Here is a 21,894-nt window from a genome sequence, read left to right as displayed (position 1 = left end):
GCTAACATCAGTGGCGAGTGATATCTTAAAGTCCCGTCCCTTGGCGTTCCCTTCGCCAGCCTGCCTCTCGACCACCGTCGTCAAGTATGGTTAAACGACTGCAGCAACCAACATGGCGTATGGAATTCCTTCATCAGACTGGTGGATATAATGATAACATTGATTATTCTGCTAAACATATCGTGAACGACTGCCAAATCGGATCATTCAACGGCTGATCTGAAACATCCACGCAGCTCCTCCTGAAGCGGTCGAATGGATATCAAATCCCGACATAAATTTGTACTCCGTTGCAATCCCCAAAAATACCATACAAAAGAAGAAGATTGATTTACTCTTATCATTAAAAATAATTATAGGAGTAATGCATTAGAAAAACAAGAGATACGCGTGCGCCGATACGCCAGAATTCGGATGCACGAGCGACCATCGTTTTCATCGTCGCAAGCCACCAAGTTATTTTTATGCTCACGGAGACCGTGGGCATGAGCCACGCGCACACACACACACACAGGGAGAAACGTCCCATTTCCAAACACAGGCAACTCACGACGCCCGGCTGCTATTCCTGAACTCTCGCACTGCCCCGGCGGCGACTTACGGGCGCCCACGTCGGCGAGATGTTAACTACCTCGCCCGGTATGCAGGAGGTCGTGGGTTCCATCGTGAACCATGACGCCTGCTGCTGTATATTTGGAGTCTGCGTGTTTCTCTCGTGGCCCGTGGCCGTGTGGATTTTGATCCGGTTTTTTCCCCCCTCCGCATTTAGAATCAACGTGCATTTAAGAGCATTTGGCCGTCATAAAATGCCACGTGACGACAAGACACTCGGTTGAGCTATCACTTGTGGCCGGGTCACTTCTGAAAAATAGCTAAATATCTCAGTGGGCCTTATCTCCTAAACTAAAAATAGTAAAAAAATATATGTTTTACTGGTAGGAACCTCCTGGTTACACCAGCCCACAGGGGATTATTGTGTCCGTTCGTCGTGCAGGGAGGGGCTGGGTGGGGAGGGTGGGGAGGGGGCTGGGTGGGGAGGGGCTGGTCACCCCGTGGTGCCCTTCTAAAACTCAAAGTTTAACCTACTCACGCCGGCTTGTGCCCGCCCTCACAGTCGGCCATATTTGCGGAATACACCACGCCGCCGTTGACCCTGGCCATTGACCGAGCAACCCAACGTTCCTACCAGCTCCCTCCGCAGGACAATGTGTTTAGCGGATTTCACTTCCTCATCACCACGCTGGTGAAGCCAACGGCGCCGTGTGGCTCGCCACCTCCAGGCCGGAACAACCCTGTCCCCCCCCCCCCCCCCCCTCTCTTCGCTTGCCGGAGCAAAAAAAAACTAAGGAAAGCTACGCACAACTGTCGCTTCGTGGTTTGTTAGGTAAAGGTGTAGCCCTGGAATTGTTCGTTCGCGCCACTCATGGCGCAGGGGGGGCCTCCAACGACTAAGAGGGAGCTCCTACGGAGCCCCTCCGCCTGATTAGAGGCGATTTTGGCCTACTCTTAAACACTGGCCAGAGCGGGGAGTACCCAGGTTTTACCCCACCACATGCGCGACCTGCCGATTGGCCGAAATGGCGTGTACCAGTTCACGCCGCTGGTTAACTTATGAAAATAACACATCGGAATTTGTTTTAGCTTCTTGCCAGAATCTGAACGATCCACGGATAACAACTATAAATAGATTGGGTATTCGACGACTGTGAGTAGGGAATGGCAGCGAACACCTGTGATCCAGCAGTGCTGCGGAGGCGAGGGTTGGCGAATCACAGAGATTTAAAAAAAAGTCTCAAACCCCTCCCCCCCCTCCCCCACGGTGGCCAGGAGATTGCAGCGCCGCAAGCGAACGGAATACATCCGTGCGGAGCGTTGCACGTTATCACCTCGCACACGCGTGGGTTGGCTTCTCCGGGGGTTCCTCCGGTTTCCTCCCCACACCAAGCCAAAAGACTCCCGAATGAAATCGGCCAAAACGTCCCAACGTGGCAGGATCCTCCCGACAGGAGGCGTCCCCCGAGACTCAACGAGGACTCTTTCCTCGGATAAACCAAGAACACCGTTCTTAATATTGTCACGATAATAATAACGAACCAACCGTTTAATTCGAGAGCCAACGTATAATTTTTGCGTCGCTTCAACTCGAAAGGGCCCGTCGACAACGGTGAATGTTGGGCCCAAGCCAGCCGCGGCACGATGACATTTCAACCCGAAATCGATCACGTTGTAAGTCGGCAGAGCGATGCGGTGCGTTTTAATCAACGGCGTGACTGTTGGTGGCGGCCCGAATAAGCGGTCTCAATGATGGTGGTGTCGACGACATCGATAAGAGACGAAACGCAATGCTGACAACCATGACCGCCGACGTTGATGGCAAAAGCCAATGGACGGTGGTGGTTTTAATGGCGACGGTGACAATGGATATCGGTCATGAATGACAGCGATGGTAGTGGCGATAATGGTTAGAGACAGGAGTGTTGGTGACTGTGATGACGATGATAATATTGGTGATGATGCTGGTACCAATATCCGATACTGCCAATGATGACCAACATCATTACCATCGTCATAATCATTGTCACGATTTAGTTTTTTCCCAGGTACTCTCGTTTCCTCCCACGTGAAACCAAAAACACTCACAAAATGGAATTGTCCAAAATGTGTATGCGGCCAGGACCCTCCTGGAAGGGAGTCCTGAGACTCGGTGAGGCTTTTCCAGAGCAACTAATTTGGGTGGAGCTGTGGCGCAGGGGTTAGCAGACTGCATGATGCGAACCCAGCAACCCAAGAGCTTGATATTCTTAGTCACATTTAACACCAGTGGAAGAGCGATATCTGAACGGATCCTGGGCTTCCCACCCACACAGGCCGCACCGACCAGCGTGGAGCAGTATGGTCAAATAGTCCCCCCGCTGACTGGCACGGCATGGGGTGGGGCATTCATCCATCAGGTGAATGGTAGAACGGCCTTGAATCAACCTCCACTAATGCTTTGCAACTACGGTTAGAAGCCCGCTTTGCATTAGCTCCGTCCATCCATCTAGGGCGGCGGTAAGGCCACTGTAACTCGGCAGAAGCTTGGCGGGGGAGCCTTCAACGAGCAGCGGATCGAGCAAGCCTCACAACGTTAACGTCAGGTGCGCGACAAGCCCGCCACCCGCATCTCGGTAGCGCCCCCGCTCACCCCTCACCCGCACGCACGCGACGCACGCCGCACCTACCGGTAGCTCATGCCCGTGCGCTGGCGCGCCACCAGCCCGTGCACTTTCACAAACTCCTCGAGCGTGCGGCCGCGCAGGGACGAGGCGGACGGCGCCGCCGCCGTCGCAGGCGCCGCCGCCGCCAGCGGCGGCGGCATCAACCGCGGCGGCGGCGGAGTGGGGGAGACGGAGTTGGCGGCGCCGGCGATGGCCTGCAGGGAGCCCTGCGCCGTGCCGCACCGCCGCAGGCCCAACGACGGGTCCCGGCTCGGCGGGCCCGAGGAGGCGCCGGCGGGCCCGGCGCGGCGCGCCAGCCCGTAGTGGTCTGACGGTGGGCGGTGCAGGCGCCCCCGAGCGCCGCTGTACAGGTCGCCCGACGTGCTGCGGCACGTGTACATCGCGCCGAGTTTCCCACCAGCGACGAGTCAGTCTTGTGGCTTGCTAACGAGAGCCTCCAGCGGCTCGCTAACGACAGGGTCCGTGCGAGTCTGTCTCGCGGTTCGTTAATCCCGCGAGTCCATCCTGTGGCTCACTAATGACAGCCTCCAATTAGTCCGTCTTGTGGCTCGCTAACGAGAGCCTCCAGCGGCTCGCTAACGACAGGGTCCGTGCGAGTCTGTCTTGCGGTTCGTGAATCCCGTGAGTCCGCCTTGTGGCTTTGCTCACGACAGCCTCCTGTGGCTCGCTAACGACTGCGTCCTGCGAGTCCGTCTTGCGGTTGGTCTTGAGACAAACTTATGGTTTGTGAACAACACCGTTCGCTAAGCTACAACTATTTCAAGAGCGTTCCCGAGTCCGCTGTGCAACTCGCTCCAAACACTGCTGCTCCTTAAATGTGTCTTGTAGTTTGTTAACGACAACTCTCCAAATCGGTCTGCAATTCAATAATGAATTCAACTGCGTGTGTGCGCGCTTCTTCCATAGGCTTGTTTTCAAATTGTGTCAAATGAGTTTCTCTTTGAGTTTATTTTATATTCCAGCGCGTAATCGAGATGCGAGTGCTTTTTCTATTTCATGAAGGTCCGATTGATATGTTTCACATTTAATGCCTTAAATCAAAACATTTAAACCACGCACAAATGTGATGTTCTGTCAAGTAAATATGACTTGTTAATAGTTGTAATGCAATATCGAATCACCTGACTTTGATTAGATTTTTTACGTATCCTTATTAAACCCGAATTTTTATTAATGTTAAGGAATTTATCTTCATTTTATTTTAATGCTCTTCATGTTCAACTATCTTATACGCATTTCAATTCCAGCACGGACAATTCATCTCAACAACATGCTTAATAAATCGTCAATTTAAGTTCAAATTGTATTCAAACGCTATATAATCATCTATCTAATCCATACTCTTTAGTTCTTCCGTCAAAAACGTCTTTTTCCACAAGCCGCCTGTCCACTACTAAATCACAGGAGCTTCCGTAAGGCAGTTTTCATAAACTGCCGCGTCTTGCTCGCTTCCCTTCGCCGTTGCCTTCACTCCCTCCCTCCCTCCGCGCAGCAAGACGCCGAAATACCAACGCCGGCCACGGCGTTTCACTCGGCGGAGCCGTCCCGGCGTTCCTCTCTTCCACCTTCTCGCGATCGCCGTCGCTTTTCAAAAGTTGACGTCGTCCTCACCCGCGCCGTGGCGTCCCGTCCTGGACGATGACTTAAGAGCAGTCGAAACTTCCGCGCGATCGCGTACTCTGGTGAGAACTAGAAACGGCGCGAGCCGATGCACCGTCGCCGTCATGGCGAGGCTGCCGTGCCGCTCCCGACGGGCTCCACACGCTGGCGGAGGCCGAGCCCATCAAATTAAGGGCAGGTCAAGGAGCGGGGATGAGGAGGGGGGCAAAGACTAATTCCCCTCCCCCCCCACCCCCTTCACCGGTCCGCACGGGACCCAACCGAGCCAGGCCAAGTCAGGGCGCGGCGGCCACGATTGGCGTCAAACGGCGGCACCGCGGGCAGACGCGACGGCACGGGAGCTCGACGGCAAAATTCGAGCGCCACCCGGCGCCCTTCCCCACCGCCGCTACCACCCCTGACCACCCACCCACCCACCTCGTCTTCAGCGGTTCAGTCGTTGTCCACCACCACGATGAGGGCGACAGCCGAGCAAAAAAACTCAAAAGATGAGCCTCGAAGGCGGGGTGAGAGAGACCGAGAGATCAGATTTTGTGCAGAAAGTCCCGCACCTGCATCAACCCCAAACCACGGTGCGCCGACTGGGCCCCACGATGAAAAAAAAAAGGTTAAAAAACAACAACTAACGAACGAAAATCGAACAGATGGCGCAACGAACTGAAACCGCAGAAAATATTCTGGAAAGGAATTAAAAAAACTCAAACAAAAACTGCTTCTCTGAACCGCTGCCGCCGTCCACGGGGGCTGGACACCCGGCAGAGTCTCCCACGGCGGCGCTTCCTGGACTTGACGACGAACGCGGAACGGAATCCGGACCGGTTGTTTGTTTTTTTTGTCAAGAGGGCAGAGGGGGGGCAGGCGGCCGGAGGATCGTGCGATTACGTAATCCTCCGGCAATAACGCTCACTCCATCACACGCGACAGGAATGCCGGCCCGAGCCCCCACGACTACTCCCACACCACTCAGCCAGGATCTCTCAACTACAACAACGCAACGCCGCCGTTCACTTTCCACTCGCAACTTTACTTCTCAACTTCGTTTGTTGTCGCTGCCGCCGCCGCCGCCGCCGCCACCACCACAGCTATTCCGCTCGCAGGCTTGAAACCCGCCCGTGCGGTAGGGGTGTCAAAATAAAAGAAATACCGAAACGGCGCCGCCCGTAGCGCCGCGGTCACTCTTGCCGAATCGATTTCCCCAACGCCGCAGAGTGAGTGGCAGCAGCGTTGGGCTGCCACGCAGGCCGACCCCAGCCACCCCCACCCCCCAACTACCCCCCCCTTACCCCCCATCACAGCACTCACCGTGGCCTCTTTCACCCTCACAGCCCAGACACACCACCCGCACGCAGGGCACGCCCTGCTACACCCACTGCTGCACCCACTCCAGGCCGACCAATATCGCCCCACCACCACTGCCCCATTGCCACCACCACATTGCCCGACCAACACCCCAGTACCAAAACCACCACTGCACCATCACCCCACCACCACCACCCCATCGCCCCACCACCACCACCCCATCGCCCCACCACCAACGCCCCAGCACCCCACCCCATCGCAGCCACTCCCTGATAAGAGACACACTGCTAGAGGCACTGCTGGTGCCACCACGACAAAAAAAACACACAAAACATTTGCCGCATTATTTCTGAGCGTCGTAAGGATTAGGCCAATTATTTCGCGTAGAAATCCAACTGCATCGAAAAGCTGTGCATGAAACACGACAAAAATAACAACATCAACGAGACATCGATATACTGCAGTGTTAATGTCTGGATTGTTAATGTCATATATTAGGGATTTAACAATATAAGAAATCATCGTTAGTAGTTATAGGGGAAGACGCACACATGGATTGAAATAGCAATGTGGGAGAAAGGTCATGCAATGTCAACCAAACGCATGAGCCCGTGGGCACGAACCACTGAGACAAACGACAGTGAAAATATTTTTTTTGTTATTTTACCAGGTAAGGTCCACTGAGCAATATAGCTTTTTTTTCACAAGCGATCTGGCCACAAATGACAGCTCAACGAAGTGGCTCGTCACGTGGACGTTTACAGCAGCCAAATACTCTGAACGCAGCGGATAGACACACGCAAACTCCAACTATACGGACATTAGGGTCGAACCCACGCACCCTGTATACCGGACGAGGTAGTTAACATCTCGGCACCGACGATGATTCCCAGAGGGGGATCAAAGCGGGTCCCCAGTTTCCACCATCCACAGCAACAAAGTCCCACTCCGACCACACAGCCGCCACCACCATCACCACTCGCCAGGTCCCGAAGATCCCAAACAGGGCCCAGGAAGTCGTCAGTAAAGGCACATGTGGTACTCGCGCCATTCTCATGGCACAGAGGCAAATGGTCAAGGCGCTGTGCCCTGGTCCTCACGACTGTGTGCGCGTGTCGTCAAGAGGAATCGTCAATAGGGGCCATCCATTTAGTACGTACGCATGGAGGGGGGAGGCGGGGGTAACCCAAATGCGTACGCTTGCGTATGGGGGGTCTACTGACAATGTACGTACGCATAGGAAGCAGGGGGGGGTGAAGCCTCGATAATAATGTTTCTACATTGGCCTTCAAATTAGTTAGATAGTCCGGTGGTGGACTATTTGCTTAAACACGTGAATAGTATTAATCCTTGATCGTTTCTGCGTGGATTCAATATCGGCCGTTCTATAGGATTCGGGGGGGGCGGTGCGTCAAGCGTACGTAGGCAGCTGGGGGGGGTGTGTGTAAAAAGTACGAGTGCGTACAGGGAGGGGTAAAGTTTTGATAGATTTTTCCGTACGTACTAAATGGATGGCCCCATATTTACTCAATTAACTGATGCGTCGTTACACAGTTCCTCAAGTTCTCCCACGGATAGCATAGGCCTCGGCCATAGGAATGTGGACTTTCCACTACTGGCTTGCATGTATATGAATCGATAAGAGGTTTGTTGAGTTAGATTGCATAAATGTTGTGGCTTTAATCTCCAATACACCGGTGTGCTATACCAATAACTAATTGGCATGTTCTGTTTACGTGACGAACCTTATTAATTGGCTGTGTTGGGTGGTGGCGGGTTTAAGGACGCATTTGTATTTACACGATCTAACGCAAAACAGCCTCTACGGTGGGTGTGTATGAATACAGACCCATTAGAGCATGGAGATATTGTGCGTCTCTGCACCACCTAAATACCAAAGACAATCAGATGTCAACGTGCGACATCCCAGCAGATGTGTGCTAGACGTGAAGCTACGATGACAAGGATCATCTCAGTCAAGGTCAAGTCAAGGTCAAGAGTTCGTCACGGACGAACGACAAAGACGCTGCCATTAGAGAGAAGAGAGCTGGGGGGGGGGGGCAAGGGTAGGCAGGAAACTAGAGAGGGCGTGAGAGTGGGGAGGAGGCTTGAGAGCGAGAGGGGGTGTTAGGGATTGGAGACTGACAGAGCGAGGAGAGCGAGACGGAGCGTGGAGAGTGAGAGAGTGAGGAGGAGGGAGAGCGATCCCCCCCATTGGCTCCCTAATTCACGCGGGCAATGCATCTCTGCGTTAATCGAGTCGGCCGGCACGGGTGATTTACCGCGCGTTACCGAACGTTTGACGCAACGTCGCGGATAGTGTGGCAACCCCCGTTCAAGGGTTCCACACCCTTTATTCGACGACTACGAGTCCGGGGGTGGGGGGGTGGGGGGGGGGAGAGACCTGCCCATTATACACCCCTGTGGTGTGTTGCCTGGTTGCCTGTCACTGGTTGCCGAGTGGATTCATCGCCGCAGCGCCTCCCTTGCGAGAGAGAGAGATCCTTCCGAGTTGGGGTGCAACTGACGCAAAAAACACGTCGACCCTCGGTACGCGCGCCGACTCCACGCGAACTAGCGACGCGAGAGTGCGGATCGTCCTCGCCCGGCGATCCACCGCACCGTCCCACCCCCCCCACCAACGCCAAACTGGAGGAGCGTTGCAGAAATTGCACACGTGGGCGCGCAACAGCGGTCGTCGGGGGCCGCGCGCTAAAGCTTTCCCCGCGACCAAGCCGAGGCGTCTTCCCGAGCGTGTCCCGAGCGTGTCCCGAGCGTGGCGGCTGTTTTTAGTATCCGTCCAGCGAGCTCCCCCCCCCCACTCCAACCGTGGCCTCTTGACCCCCACCGCTGACCTTAACCCCGAGCCACCATGACACCAACCCCCTCAACCCCGCATGGCACAGCGGCTCCCGCTGCCACGCTAAGCCCCCACTCGCCGGAGGCCGCTCCCTGCACGTTTGACGAGGCTAAGTGGGCTCATTACGAAGGTTTGGTGGTCAGAACACGCCACCGCATCCCTAACCTTAGCTCTAACCCAACGGCTGCCGTCAGCCGATTCACGATCCCCCCCCCCCCCTCCCGGCACCCCCCTGCAATGTCCACTACTGCCATGATACCCATTTACGTCCAAGCGTCGCCGGTTCCCCTTGGTTGCCTTTCCCAACGCCGTAACAAATCTGCTGCCGGAAACGTCATGAGATGAAAACCCCCCCGCACCTTCCCCTTCGGCGATCTCTTCTGCCGACCGAGTTTACCCCCCCCACCCCCGCTGCGAGACGTTTCGCAACGGCCTCCCGAAATCCAGTCATACGCAGCATCTTTATTCCGCACACGCAGCAACGGGGTGGGCCGCGGTTTCCTCACGACAGCCCCAGCTTGTGAAACGGCTTGCTCACACGGCACATCGCCATTATTAATTTCATTGTCGGATCCAGGCTTTGCGTGCTGCCTTTGGCGACCGTTGCCGAAAACCCGAAGGCGCCGCCTTTCCGTTACACCTCGAGACAATTCCGGTTTAATCACCACGGGGGCCCGGCTGAAACCGAGATTCCAAATCCGGGCTTCTGAAGCAGTTCCGGCTCAGTGCGCCGACCTCTCGAAAGCCACCTGGGGCCACGTCCAACGTCGAAAAAAGTCATCCGTTTAATAAAATCGACAAGCAGCTTTTCGCAAAGCCCATTTCGGGAAGTTTCTTGCCGGGGGGGAGGCCGCACAGGGAAGCCTGTGTTGAAGGCATCCACTCCAGCACCGGTCGGTCAGCCCCTGCTTACCAGCTTCAACCGTTCCAGCCGCTCCTAACCATACCCCCCCCCCACCCGAACGCAAATACCCACTCATCAGCCACACCGCAACCACTTTGGCGGGTGCATTAGCGGCGGGCCCCGACTGCGCGGGCCGCGTTCCTAAATCGCCGCGCGTGAATATTTGATGCGAGCGAGGAGCCTCGCCATCGCGAAGCACTCTGACAGACGTAGCTCCCTCACCCCCCCTCACCCCTGCCCCCCCACTCTGGATGACGGGAGGCCATTAGGCTCATTATCAGCGCAGGCCCACGGGGGCCGGGGCCCTATGGCAGCTCCCAGGCGGCGCGGCAACGTCAAAACCCTCCGCCGCTACTTTCCCAGAACCTGCGATGGCGCAGTTTCGCCGTTTTTTTTTTTTTCTGGAGGGTTGCTCCCATGGGGAAACGTTTTTTGTTGTTGTCGTGGTTTGCGTTTGGTCGGGGGACGCGGGGAAAACCAGAGAGCAACTACTTTCTCGGGCCTGTGCACGTCAACGAACGAGAGGGGCAACTTCGGTCCTGCGAACGATTTGTCCGCGACTCGCGGCGAGTGAGAGATCCTCGTGGTACGCCGCGGTGTCGGGCGTACTCGGACCACGAGGGGGTTGGACGCTTCGTCAGCCTGTCGAACCGCTGACTTATGACAAAGATGAGCCACACTTTCTCAACGGACAGTTAACTACGGCACCTCCAAACTTGACACCCGCTCTGTGCAGTACTAGCCGTCAGCCGAGCCCACGGTAATATCGTGACGCTGTTACTGCCGCTGCAGTTGGCAGTGGCGCACAGGCACAAATGCAACACATTCGTCAATAACTCCGAGCGTGTGGCCTTGAAAGAAAAAATATTTAACAGGTGACGTTTCGGGCAATGCTCCTTCTTCATAGCACATGCCATCAAGGGTAATTTGACTTGGAAGTGCCCCAGAGCAACGTAACGCACTTGCGCCAGTTTACCTGCAATCTTGTCACGTCACTTAAAACAATCTGGCGGCAGCAATACGTTCAGCCTCCCGGTGCCCATGTCGAGGTCATGCTGCTGATGCTGACTGGCCACGAGGAGAGAGCCTTAGCAGAGAGAGTTCATGTCGTGTCGCTGTTCCACCTCCGGTGAAGAAGCGTAAACTGCGGTGGTTGACTGTGTGGGTCCATAGTTTGTGGCGCCACGGTGGTGAGATGTCAACTATCTCACCTTGACAGTCCATCTCGCCCGGCTGCCGTCAGGCCGATTCAGGATTCACGATCCCCCCCCCCCCCCCCACGGCACCCCCCTGCAATGCCCACTGCCATGATACCGATTAACGTCCAAGCGTCGCCGGTTCTCCCTTGGTTGCCTTTCCCAACGCCGTGACAAATCTGCTGCCGCATCGTCGTGGAGAAAGACCCCCCCCCCCCTTCCCCTTCGGCGATCTCTTCTGCCGACCGATTCTCCCCCCCCGGCCCCCACCCACCACCACCACCTCCCCCCCACCCACACCGCGAAACGCATCGCAAGAACTCTCAAAATCCATTCGTATGCTGCGGGTTCCATCCCGACCTTGACGCCAGTATATTTGGAGTTTGCATGTTCGCCCCGTGGTCGCATGGATGATTTTTCTCCAGGTCCTCCGTTTTTTACCTCCACATTTAGAAACATGCGTTTAGATTATTTGGCTGCGATATATTTCCACATATGCCACTTCGTTGAGCTATTATTTGTGGTCACGTTGCTTTTGTAAAAAAAGCTTTATAACTCAGAGGGCCTTACCTGGTAGTTTAGTTTTGTTTTCATGGCTTTGCTGTATGGTTACATGTTTTGGTTTGCTTTGCCACAATTGCACGACTGTGCTTGTCTTTCATTTTCCATTTATGAAGGAGATGTGGGATGTGGCGGAGGGTAGAGCGCGTCGGCGAGGTGCGGTGTGGCACCGTCAACGGCGTCGGCCGTGATGACCTCTTGACCTTAGGTCTGTAACAATTCAGCACCCCCCCCCCACCCATATCTCAATTTGCTTACGAGATTTGATGAGATCAGGCGTATTCAGGGTGCTGTTGGGGCCGCTCCTGCTGCTGCTGCTGCTAATGGTGATGCTGCCGATGACAGCAGCCCTGCAGGTCGTTGTGATGGGGCTCACTCCGGTCTCGTTGCTGCTGCCGACACTGCTGATGACACCACTGGCCAAAAACGATAACGCTCCCCCCACTCACGATATTGCATATGCTGCTCCTGCTGCTGCTGTTAATGATGACGCTGACGATTGATAATGCTGGCAATGACACTGTTGCCCAAGGTACAATGCCAATTACGTGAATGCAGAGGGTGTTGATAACGATTATTATGACGATAATGTTGATGACGAGCATATCATGAGTCTTTTGATGCCGATGATAGTTTTGATGACGACCACACGAGGACAACAACCTCGCTGTGATTTACGGAAGTCCCAGATATCCATGGCCACAACACCCTCTGACCCCATGCCGAAATCCTCTCTCAGCGCCGCGACTCCCCTCTCCGTTATAATCACGCCATCAACTGCTGGGAGTATTTCGACGACTCTCGCAAACCGTTTCAACCGCACGCACCGACGGGGGCTCCTCCACCCCACTAGCCCCCCCCCCCATCCTACACCCCCCCGCACCCCGAGCGCCCGCAACAGAGTGGACACGCGGAAGGGGGCAATCTCAGTTATAACCGTGTCACGCGGCGCCATCTGTCAGCAATGCGCGCCAGGCGTCACGCGCGTTCGGAGGATCACGGAAAAACGCTGCGCAATGTGTCACCGAGGGGGGAAGGAGGAGTGGGGGGGGGGGGTGAGGCGGCCGGGTGGGGGGGGGAGGGTCAGGGCCCCGAGCTTGTAGCGCCGACACTCTGGGTTCACGTCTGGGTTGTACCAACGACTGCACAAATCAAAGCGCGTAAATATCCGCTGTCGCGAATTAGGTTTGGCTTCACTGCCGTGCGACGGACGATTATAGGCCAGCGCCCCAAGTGTGGATAAAAGGTCACTCCGAGGGGCTGTGGAATCTCTTGCAGCGGGTCACTCTGCAACAGAAGAGACCATGATGATGCACTGCTCTGTGCGAGTGTTCCAAATAGATTCTCTGTCTCTCATGACACGAGGCTGATAGCGAATGGGCGGGGGGGGGATGGAGAGGGAACTTGAACCATGAACGTGCCCTCGGGTGGACGAATGCTGGAAAAACAATTTATAATAACTTAGAATTATAACGCCGCCGCCGCCGCCGCCATCGCACGGTATTCCGCTCGCTCTTGGAGAGAGAGTCAGGGCCGGAATGGCTCGCAGGTGCGAGAAGGAACCACGGCCGACGAGCCAAGGCAGCGAGGCGGTGAGCCGGCGCTACGTGGAGGGGAGCGCCCGGCCGTGCCGACGTTGCCGACGTTGCCGCCCGTATTTATAGCGGCGCCCCGGTGGCACGCGGCAAACGCCGGCCCGGCACACTCCGTATTATTCGTGAACGTAACCCAACGCCGCCGCCGCCGCAGCAGCACGCCGCACGCTGTTGTTTGGACAGGCGGCCATCAACAACGCCGCGATTGTGCGTGTTATTACCGCTGTAGTTGTGTGCTGTTGCGGACTGTGCCGCCTGCTGGTCGGCGGGGTAGCTCGGGCGCCGGAAGCAGCCGCGCGAGTACGAGGAAGTCTTCTTGGTTCTTTCGGTAAAGTCACGTAGAATGGAAATAATAAAGTAATTAATAAGCTATCTTTTTATTATTTTATTATTTCCATTCTACGTGACTTTACCGAAAGAACCAAGAAGATGAATCCCTGCAGTCACGAAAGCTTTAAATCGAAATTTACGAGGAAGTCGCCAAAAAACAATTGCACACAGTCCCCCCCCCCCCCCCACCCCAAAACGCGAGTTTACATTTTTTGAGAGGACGGCAATCCGACCTCGGCGAGCCGACACGCGGCACATTCAAGGTCTCATATTGTAGCTGCTCAGCCCGAGCTATAAATGCCCTGATGGTGGCATTGTCTTTGTGCTTGGCGTCCTCTGGTCTCACACTGCTTGAGACGAGGCTCAAAAGAAAGCTGTCTCTGGTGTGGACCAATCAGTTTCAAAGGCAATGCATCATGTACTACCAGAGCATGTATTTTGTTTGCATGTTCACCACAAGTACGTGTAGTTAATGCAGATAGGATTCCTTGCAAAAGGTTTCTGTTTGTTGTTTTAACATCTCAACACAACGGAAAGCGTAAAAACCTATTCTTATATTCTTATACGTAGCACATTTAACTGAAGTGCAGGCCAATGTCGCTTGCTCCAGACAGCTGGGGCTGCACGGATGAATAACGGTATTTCTCAAACCAATGAACGGGGTGACGTGACGCTCACACGACACTCACCCCCGACCCTCGCCACTCAAGGCAAAGTCGTGGGAATCCCCCGTTGAGGTCCAGTGGCTCCCCCCGCCATCCGATCCGCGTCCTATCCGTTGTATCATTTTGAAACCGGGCAGCCGGAGATTATTTTGTTATTCGGAGTGATAAAGTGGATAAGCAGCACCGGCCCCCATAAGCCTAATTCATTATCCGGCCAACGAGGTGCGGTTAGCGAGCACCTATTAAGGCTGGCGTGCTACACGATGGGGTGATGTGCTCAGCACCAGGGGCTGGCCGAATTCACTCGCCCCAGTGCCGAAATGTTTAGACACCACACCGAGTGCTCCTTTACGTTTGAATCGACCTAAGGAACGGCTCGGACAATCGTCACCGATGCGGCTGGGAATCTCAGCTCCGGTCGCCAGGGGGGGGGGGTCTTCGTGCAGTGCGCTAAACATTACACGACCCCCCCCATACAGCCTTCAACATGCTGGCCGGGGAAAGTGTTGCGAGCACTGGAGCGGATGGGCGGCCAACACCACATCCCCGCCACCTTTTGTCTCACCACCAGTGCTGATATTTACACGCCACACCAGGCACTCATTTTAGGCCGAGCCGACCTTCACCTAGGAGGAGGACCAGGACCCGTTCGACATATTTGTTGGTCGTGAGGGGGGAGGGGGGGGGAATAAAACTCGGGGAGATCCGGTTCGTTGCGCAGCGTGCGAAGCGTTGTGGCCGAAACGTCGTGAGAATTATTTTATTATGTTTTATTTTTATTATTTTATTACTTCCCTTTTACGTGACTTTACCGAAATAACCAAGAAGATGAATCCCTGCAGTCACGAAAGCTTTAAATCGAAGCACTACACCGCCGTTCCCGACATACAAACCGCACGTGCGGACACGCAACCATACAAAGACATGACTGTACACAGCTGTACACACACTGCACACATACATTAGGGGGCACTGGGGGGCGGTGGGGGAGGGAGGGGGGGAGTGCACATGGGGGCAGGTTGAGAAAAGAAACCCACCACACGCCACGCGGGGCCCCCTGGAGGCTTGCAGAGCCGCGGTGTTTACAGTAACGGAGAGAGGGCCCCCCCCTGCTCCCCCCCCTGACGCTCCACCAGGCCTAACACCGACAGATTTGGGTGGCGCGAGCCCTTCCTGCTGCAGCCAGCCACCGCTGCAGATGCGCGGGGTGGTATAGCTCTGTGCTATACCGCGTTTCCGTGGATATTCTACTCGGCACGTTCTTGTGGTCGGATGTTGGGGGCGCTACGATGACCCTACGAAGCAGCTTTTGATCCCGGCTCGCTCGCTCTCCTTATCACGTGGCCGGCATGGATGACACGCGATGGCGAGGACGGGGAGACCACGGCCCGTTTGCACACCAGATTCCCCTAATCGCACACACGTGGGAAGAGGCCCATAGTGCTACACCTGGGTACACCTTGGGGATGTGTTCATGGGTGTGGCTGCACCAGTACAGCTTGGGGACACTTTATAACGGTGTTCAATGGAGTGGCAGTTATACCACATGGGTGCACTCTGTAAACGTGTTCATGGATATGACCCTTAGACCACGTGGGTACACTTTGGAAATGTACTGACGGGCGTGGCGGCACCAACGTGGCACAAGTTGGAGCTCAATTTACTACCCCCGAGAGGAGCGACGCCGATGGCAATGACGGAGGGCCAGGTCAACAGCAACCGGCTTTCAAACTTGTGACCCGGTTGGTCATGACGCTTTGCTCAAAACTCTCAGCGCTATCTTGGGCAGGCTGAGCAGAGCGCGCGAGCGTGTAAACGCCCACCGCGTACATTTCAGGACGCGCACGCACGCGGGCGGGCGGGCGCTTATTTTTCGCACGAGGACACCCACTGTGGTGTTCTTAGCGACGCCGTTCGAGGTTCGGCAACGCCGCGGACGTGGCCTGGTGCTTGCACAATGGCCGTATCGGAGCACGCGGTGTTTCAATTTGGAGGGATAGCCACTGGTGAGGAGTTGAACTCGGGGGTTAAACGGTTCGCAGCGTAGTGAGCTAACAGCTGCGTCACAAATCTATCAACTTTATCGTATATATATATATACACACACACAAATAGATGCTTCAATCAGTTGGCAAACGCGCAATATGATATGCGTATCACGAGCTTAACAATCAAGTTGAACGAATCAATCGATCGTTCTGAGAATCAATGGGTAACGGAAGTCTGTAGCAGTGACCCCAAAAGTATTGTTTAGATCGCATTCCCCGATACTCTACAACTTAATGATAAGTTCAACTTGTAACGATCACCAGGCAGTAGCCAAATTACTCCCCCCACCCCACCACAACTACCCAAGCTCGGCAGTTCTCTATATATTAAAGGTGTTATCGCCCAAATAACGATTGCTGATGCGAGTGGGAAGAAATGGGAGCACCTGGAGAAAACCGACACGTGAGAGGGAGCAACGCTCTATCCCATACGTAGGGAACAGGTGGAGTCCACATTTGCTGTACCGGCTTCCCCTGGCAACCCTCCTCCGTGACGCCCACGGGAATGGAGTTTCACAACAGAATGCGGTACAGCGAGTGGACTAATCGCTATCTGTTCCCATCCGCACGGGGATGGAGAGTTGCCCCATTGTGCACGCGGATTTTCCCCGGGTGCTCCGGTTTCCTCCCACGTGAAAAAATAAATGCTCGCCGTTAATTTAGCTGAAAACATCTTAGAATAAAAACTAAATATGGAAGGGAATCTCGTGAAAAAGAGTAAAAATAACTCGGCATGGGCTCCCCTGGATAAATAGATATGGAAAACAAGTTGTTTTTCTCCATCTATGCCCTGTACACTAGAAAGTAGTTTTCAATTCGGTTGAGCAGCCAGTAAATATCAAGGGATTGTTGATAAACTCAAAATTGGCTTCAGGTTAACAGCAAACGAATACAACCAAGGAGGGGGTGACCTTTAAAATAACAAAGTTGAATAATGAGTGGCACGATAATGATTGCTGCGATGACGAACCCTTCAAAACCAGTAGGAACTATGAACACCTGTATTGCTTGTCGTGGTAACGGTCTGACGTGCCCCTACTGGACATCTGAGAAAGAGCTTTATCGCTCATCGGATTCCTCCAGTATAAATAAATACTCATTCTACCATGGTTACCACAACTTTCAAATACGTCTTCATGGTCGTGCCATGAAGTATCCAGTTTAAAACAACTTCCAGTGCACACGCAGACTTGTTATAAAGAATACAAACTAATTGGAGAAAAGTGGACAAAATGTACAAGAGGAAAACAAAAAAGAGTGAGCACAAAGTGATAAAAGTTGGGGATTATTTAAACAACAGGCCACGACAAAACAGGTGGAGAGGACCCATCTGTCACGGTCCTTATGAGTCTGTGGAAAGAATAGATATCGGCTGTAAGAATAGAACTCACGCCAAGCATCTTCGCAATCTCGATGAAATATGTGTGCTCTGTGGTGTGTGTGTGGTGTGTGTGGTGTGCGTGCGGTGTGCGTGCGGTGTGTGTGCGGTGTGTGTGCGGTGTGCATGCGGTGTGTGTGTGCGGTGTGTGCAAAGTGTGTGTACAATGTGTGTACAGTGTGTGTTGTGTGTACAGTGTGTGTGGTGTGTGCAGTGTGTGTGCTGTGTGCACAGTGTGTGCACAGTGTGTGCACAGCAGAGGTGTGGACTCGAGTCATGTGACTTGGACTCGAGTCAGACTCGAGTCATGAATTTGATGACTTCAGACTCGACTTGGACTTGCATAACAATGACTTTGTCCCACCTCTGAGGTGTGGACTCGAGTCATGTGACTTGGACTCGAGTCAGACTCGAGTCATGAATTTGATGACTTCAGACTCGACTTGGACTTGCATAACAATGACTTTGTCCCACCTCTGGTGCACAGTGTGTGTGCACAGTGTGTGTGTGTGTGCACAGTGTGTGTGGTGTGTGTGCACAGTGTGTGCACAGTGTGTGGTGTGTGTGCACAGTGTGTGGTGTGTGTGCACAGTGTGTGGTGTGTGTGCACAGTGTGTGGTGTGTGTGCACAGTGTGAGCACAGTGTGTGCACAGTGTGTGCACAGTGTGTGCAGAGTGTGTGCACAGTGTGTGCGCTGTGTGCACGGTGTGTGTGGTGCTCTGCGTGTGTGGTGTGATCTGCGGTGTGTGTGGTGTGGCAACACACCACATTACACAAACTGGAGTGGGGCACAACGCTTCAGCAATGTGGAGTGGCGTCACGGAGGCGGTGGCGGTTAGAGCCATGTGGTCTCAACGACAGGCACTGCAAGAACCCTCCACCCCACCCCACTCGGGTAAAGCACCGCGGTGGATAGGAGATGTTGACAACCTCGCCTGGTATGCAGGAGGTCGTGGGTTCGATCCCGACCCTTGTGCCTGCATATTTTAAGTTTGCGTGTTCTCTCCGTGGTCGTGGGAATTTTCTCCGGGTCCTCCGGTTTTTCCTTCAACATTTCGAATCAACACCACGCGTTTAGAGTATTTGGCCGCTATAAATTTCCACGTGATAAGCCACTTCGTTCAGCTGTCATTTGTGGCCAGGTCACTTCTGAAAAAGAGCTAAATAGCTCAGGTGGGCCTTAACTGGTAAAATAAAAAGTTTAGTTTTAGTTTCAGCGTCCTGCGAATTACGACCAGAAGGTGGGCGAAGTGTGCAGTGACTTCCTAATGCGTACGGACAGAAAGAAGCGGTACAATCCCGAAAAGGTGGACTCATCGTGGAGGGCCAAGTCACCAGTTGGTGACTCGAAAAACATTTTCTGTCACCCGGCACACTGCATCCGGTATTACCTCTCGCGACGGATGTGGCCACCACGCGGAGTCCACGTGGTCTGCCCAATGAACATTTGGCGGCGAGGAATTAAGCCGTGTGTGGCCACAACCGCCCACCGCCCTCCCCACCACGAACGTTGGCTTCAACGTCAGCTCCAGACTCGACGACGGCGGCAGCCCCCAAGACGATGGAGCGTGCATCCGTCACCTCCAGAACTCACCGCACGCACTCACCGCACGCACTCACCACAGCAGCTGACCGCGTGCGGCGTGGCGTCGACCAGCCGTGGTCAGGGGGTCGGCAATCCAAGTAAGAAGAGGAGGCCATTTTTGTTCGAGTTCGGTAAAATAATCGCAATATTTCAATAGCCGCCAATGCACGCAAATAATGTTTCTTTAGCAGTCCTTTTAAAGAGCCACATGCGGCATCGGAATGTTGCCGACCCTTGGCCATGACGATACCATCAAAGGCGCCGGCAATGACCGTGATGTCATCGAAGTCATACGATATCCTTGCGTTCGGTCAGAATCTTTTATTATTTCTGCAAATGATGTTGGTGATGCTGCTGCTGTGTTGGCAGTCGTGCACAAGCACAATTAACAACAAGAACAACATTAACCCTGTGGCTTTAAAATATAAATATATTTTCTCTTGTGCATAGCACATATAGAGTGAGGCCAGTAGAGAGACAGAGTGGATGATTAGAGGTGGAACGTCTTTACACCGTGCGGCCCGATGAGGATTACATTTCAAATATGCCTTCTGATGAAAAATGACCACGGTTGGCTATGTACGGTGCGAAAGAAATTCAACAAACATACACGCAAATCAGCATATGAATAGTTACCTGATAGTAGCTACTGAGTAACAGACAAACCCTTAAATAATAATAATAAGTAAGACTAAATAAGTAAAGACTTATTTATGCCATCGAGATTAAAACACACGCCTGCAAGATAACGAGCCTGTAGGAGAGGCAGTGCGGGAAGTAGGTTCCCAGCAGGCAAGCTCTCATCCGCTAACAGGAGTCGTTTCTCAGCCGTGAATCAATGAATCGATGACACGTCGATATGCGTCTCGATTAAAGCCATTGTCACCCACCTCACCCCCCACGGCTTCTGCGAGAGGTGATGGTCATGGAGCAGGGGTCGGCAAACCTGCCGTTACGGAGCTGCACGCGGCCCTTGAGGGGCCCGCTTCGTGACGTTATATTTTAAGGCAAATCGTCTCGTATTCACGTGCGTTGCCGGCTCTTAGAATTCGATTTTTGTTTGATACTTGAGGTCCCCCCTCCCCGCCTGGTCACGGGCGCACGGATAAAGGGAGCCACACCGCCTCCCTGTGGCAGTTCCAGCGAATTGCAGCCTCCCCATCACAAACCCCTGAACCTTGCAGGCCAGGCACTCCCCACACCCTCGCAATAGGACCGATCATCCCGCGGTTCCGCGAGCCATACAACTCCATAGCCCCCTTACCAAGCCCCCTCCCCTGCTGCCCCCCCCATCCCCGCTACCACTCACCCCCACCCCGACCCCACACCCTCCCCACAACATTCCACATTTCCGTGTTTTGAGACAACTCAAATCGACTGACAGTTTCTAGACAGGAGTCAAAATTCTCGGGGATGATTTCGCTCTCCCCGCGGCAGGCCTGGATTCTACTCAGAATTCGGGCCGAGCAAGAAATGTACATTTCCGGACCACCTGCCCAGCCGACGATGGCGCGAGTCACTCGGAACATCATGGCAAAGCCACTTTGCTAACGCCTTGCCCTTGCAGCAGAGCATCTCAAGGTCCTTGCCTTGCCCCTACCGACATCCAGGCAACTTCCAGGAACCACCAAGGGTCCAGCATTCGCTCATCTGAAGGTGCGACTAGGAGCATAAGGTGTCGGTAGTTCCTGAGTTCCTGTAAATATAAAGACCCAAGACTCATCTTCTTGGTTCTTTCGGTAAAGTCACGTAGAAGGGAAATAATAAAATAATTAAAATAAAACATGATAAAATAATTCTCACGACGTTTCGGCCACAACGCAAGCAGCCGTCCTCAGGTGCTTGCGTTGTGGCCGAATCGTCGTGAGAATTATTTTATTATGTTTTATTTTTATTATTTCCCTTCTACGTGACTTTACCGAAAGAACCAAGAAGATGAATCCCTGCAGTCACGAAAGCTTTAAATCGAAAAAAGACCCAAGACGATAAAGGGCTACCCTCTAAGTCAGTGTTCTTCATTTCGAGGCCCACTGGTGGCCCCTGGTGGCCTTCAGTGTGGCCCCTGACGTGCGGCGCCCCGACAAAAAACAATGAGTGAAAACACCCTCCCACCATCATCGTGCTGTCAAACCCCCAATGGTTTCAAATGTTGTGGCGGACGCTCACGCACTGATGACGTCTCATCGGCGAATTTGGCCCCCCCTCTGAGAATTAGTGAAGAGCCACTGCTCTAATTCGCCAGCAGAATTTCAAAATCAATGCCCAATTTAACAGGAAGCAAAGACGGCATCGCAAACGAGGATTTACCAAAGCGCCGTCCCAAGGAAGGAAGGAACAACGACAACAACAACGACAACAACAACCACAACCACACAGACACAGCCGCCCGACGCTTTGGCGTGCGATCCCCGCGCCGATCCCGCTGGTCGTACCTGTAGAATCGCTTTTGGCTCTTGGGGCTCCCATATCTCGCGAGAGGCATGCGTCAGGAGGAGACAAAGCCACACAACAATGCGTTTCACCGACATTCAAATCAGCCATCAACTCACCTGGCGCGCCACCACGCGCGCAACCGTGGGTCGCGCGCGCGACCACCGCAGCCGTGTTCCGCCGAGATGGTGGCGGTCATTTCTG

General features: G+C 54.0%; 1 protein-coding gene across 8 annotated transcripts in view; it reads right to left on the bottom strand.

Annotated features, from left to right (window-relative positions):
• KCNAB2 (potassium voltage-gated channel subfamily A regulatory beta subunit 2) overlaps positions 1-21,894 on the bottom strand; it is a 158,019-nt gene that overhangs the window by 83,113 nt on the left and 53,012 nt on the right. For 3 of the 8 annotated variants that reach the window (XM_061567981.1, XM_061567983.1, XM_061567982.1), the window contains exon 3: positions 21,693-21,728. The exons of 2 other annotated variants lie outside the window; for them this stretch is intronic. In XM_061567981.1, coding sequence (XP_061423965.1) covers positions 21,693-21,728 — 36 coding nt within the window. Of the gene's footprint in view, positions 1-3,221; positions 3,335-5,255; positions 5,343-21,692; positions 21,729-21,894 lie in introns of those variants that run through there. 3 more of the 8 variants (XM_061567987.1, XM_061567977.1, XM_061567978.1) reach the window with 3 other exon arrangements.

This window comes from Lethenteron reissneri, chromosome 40 (genome assembly GCF_015708825.2).
Source record: "Lethenteron reissneri isolate LAM-NWPU_2019-01 chromosome 40, ASM1570882v1, whole genome shotgun sequence".
NCBI classification, from domain to species: Eukaryota; Metazoa; Chordata; class Hyperoartia; order Petromyzontiformes; family Petromyzontidae; genus Lethenteron; species Lethenteron reissneri.
This window is presented reverse-complemented; position numbering and strand designations above follow the sequence as displayed.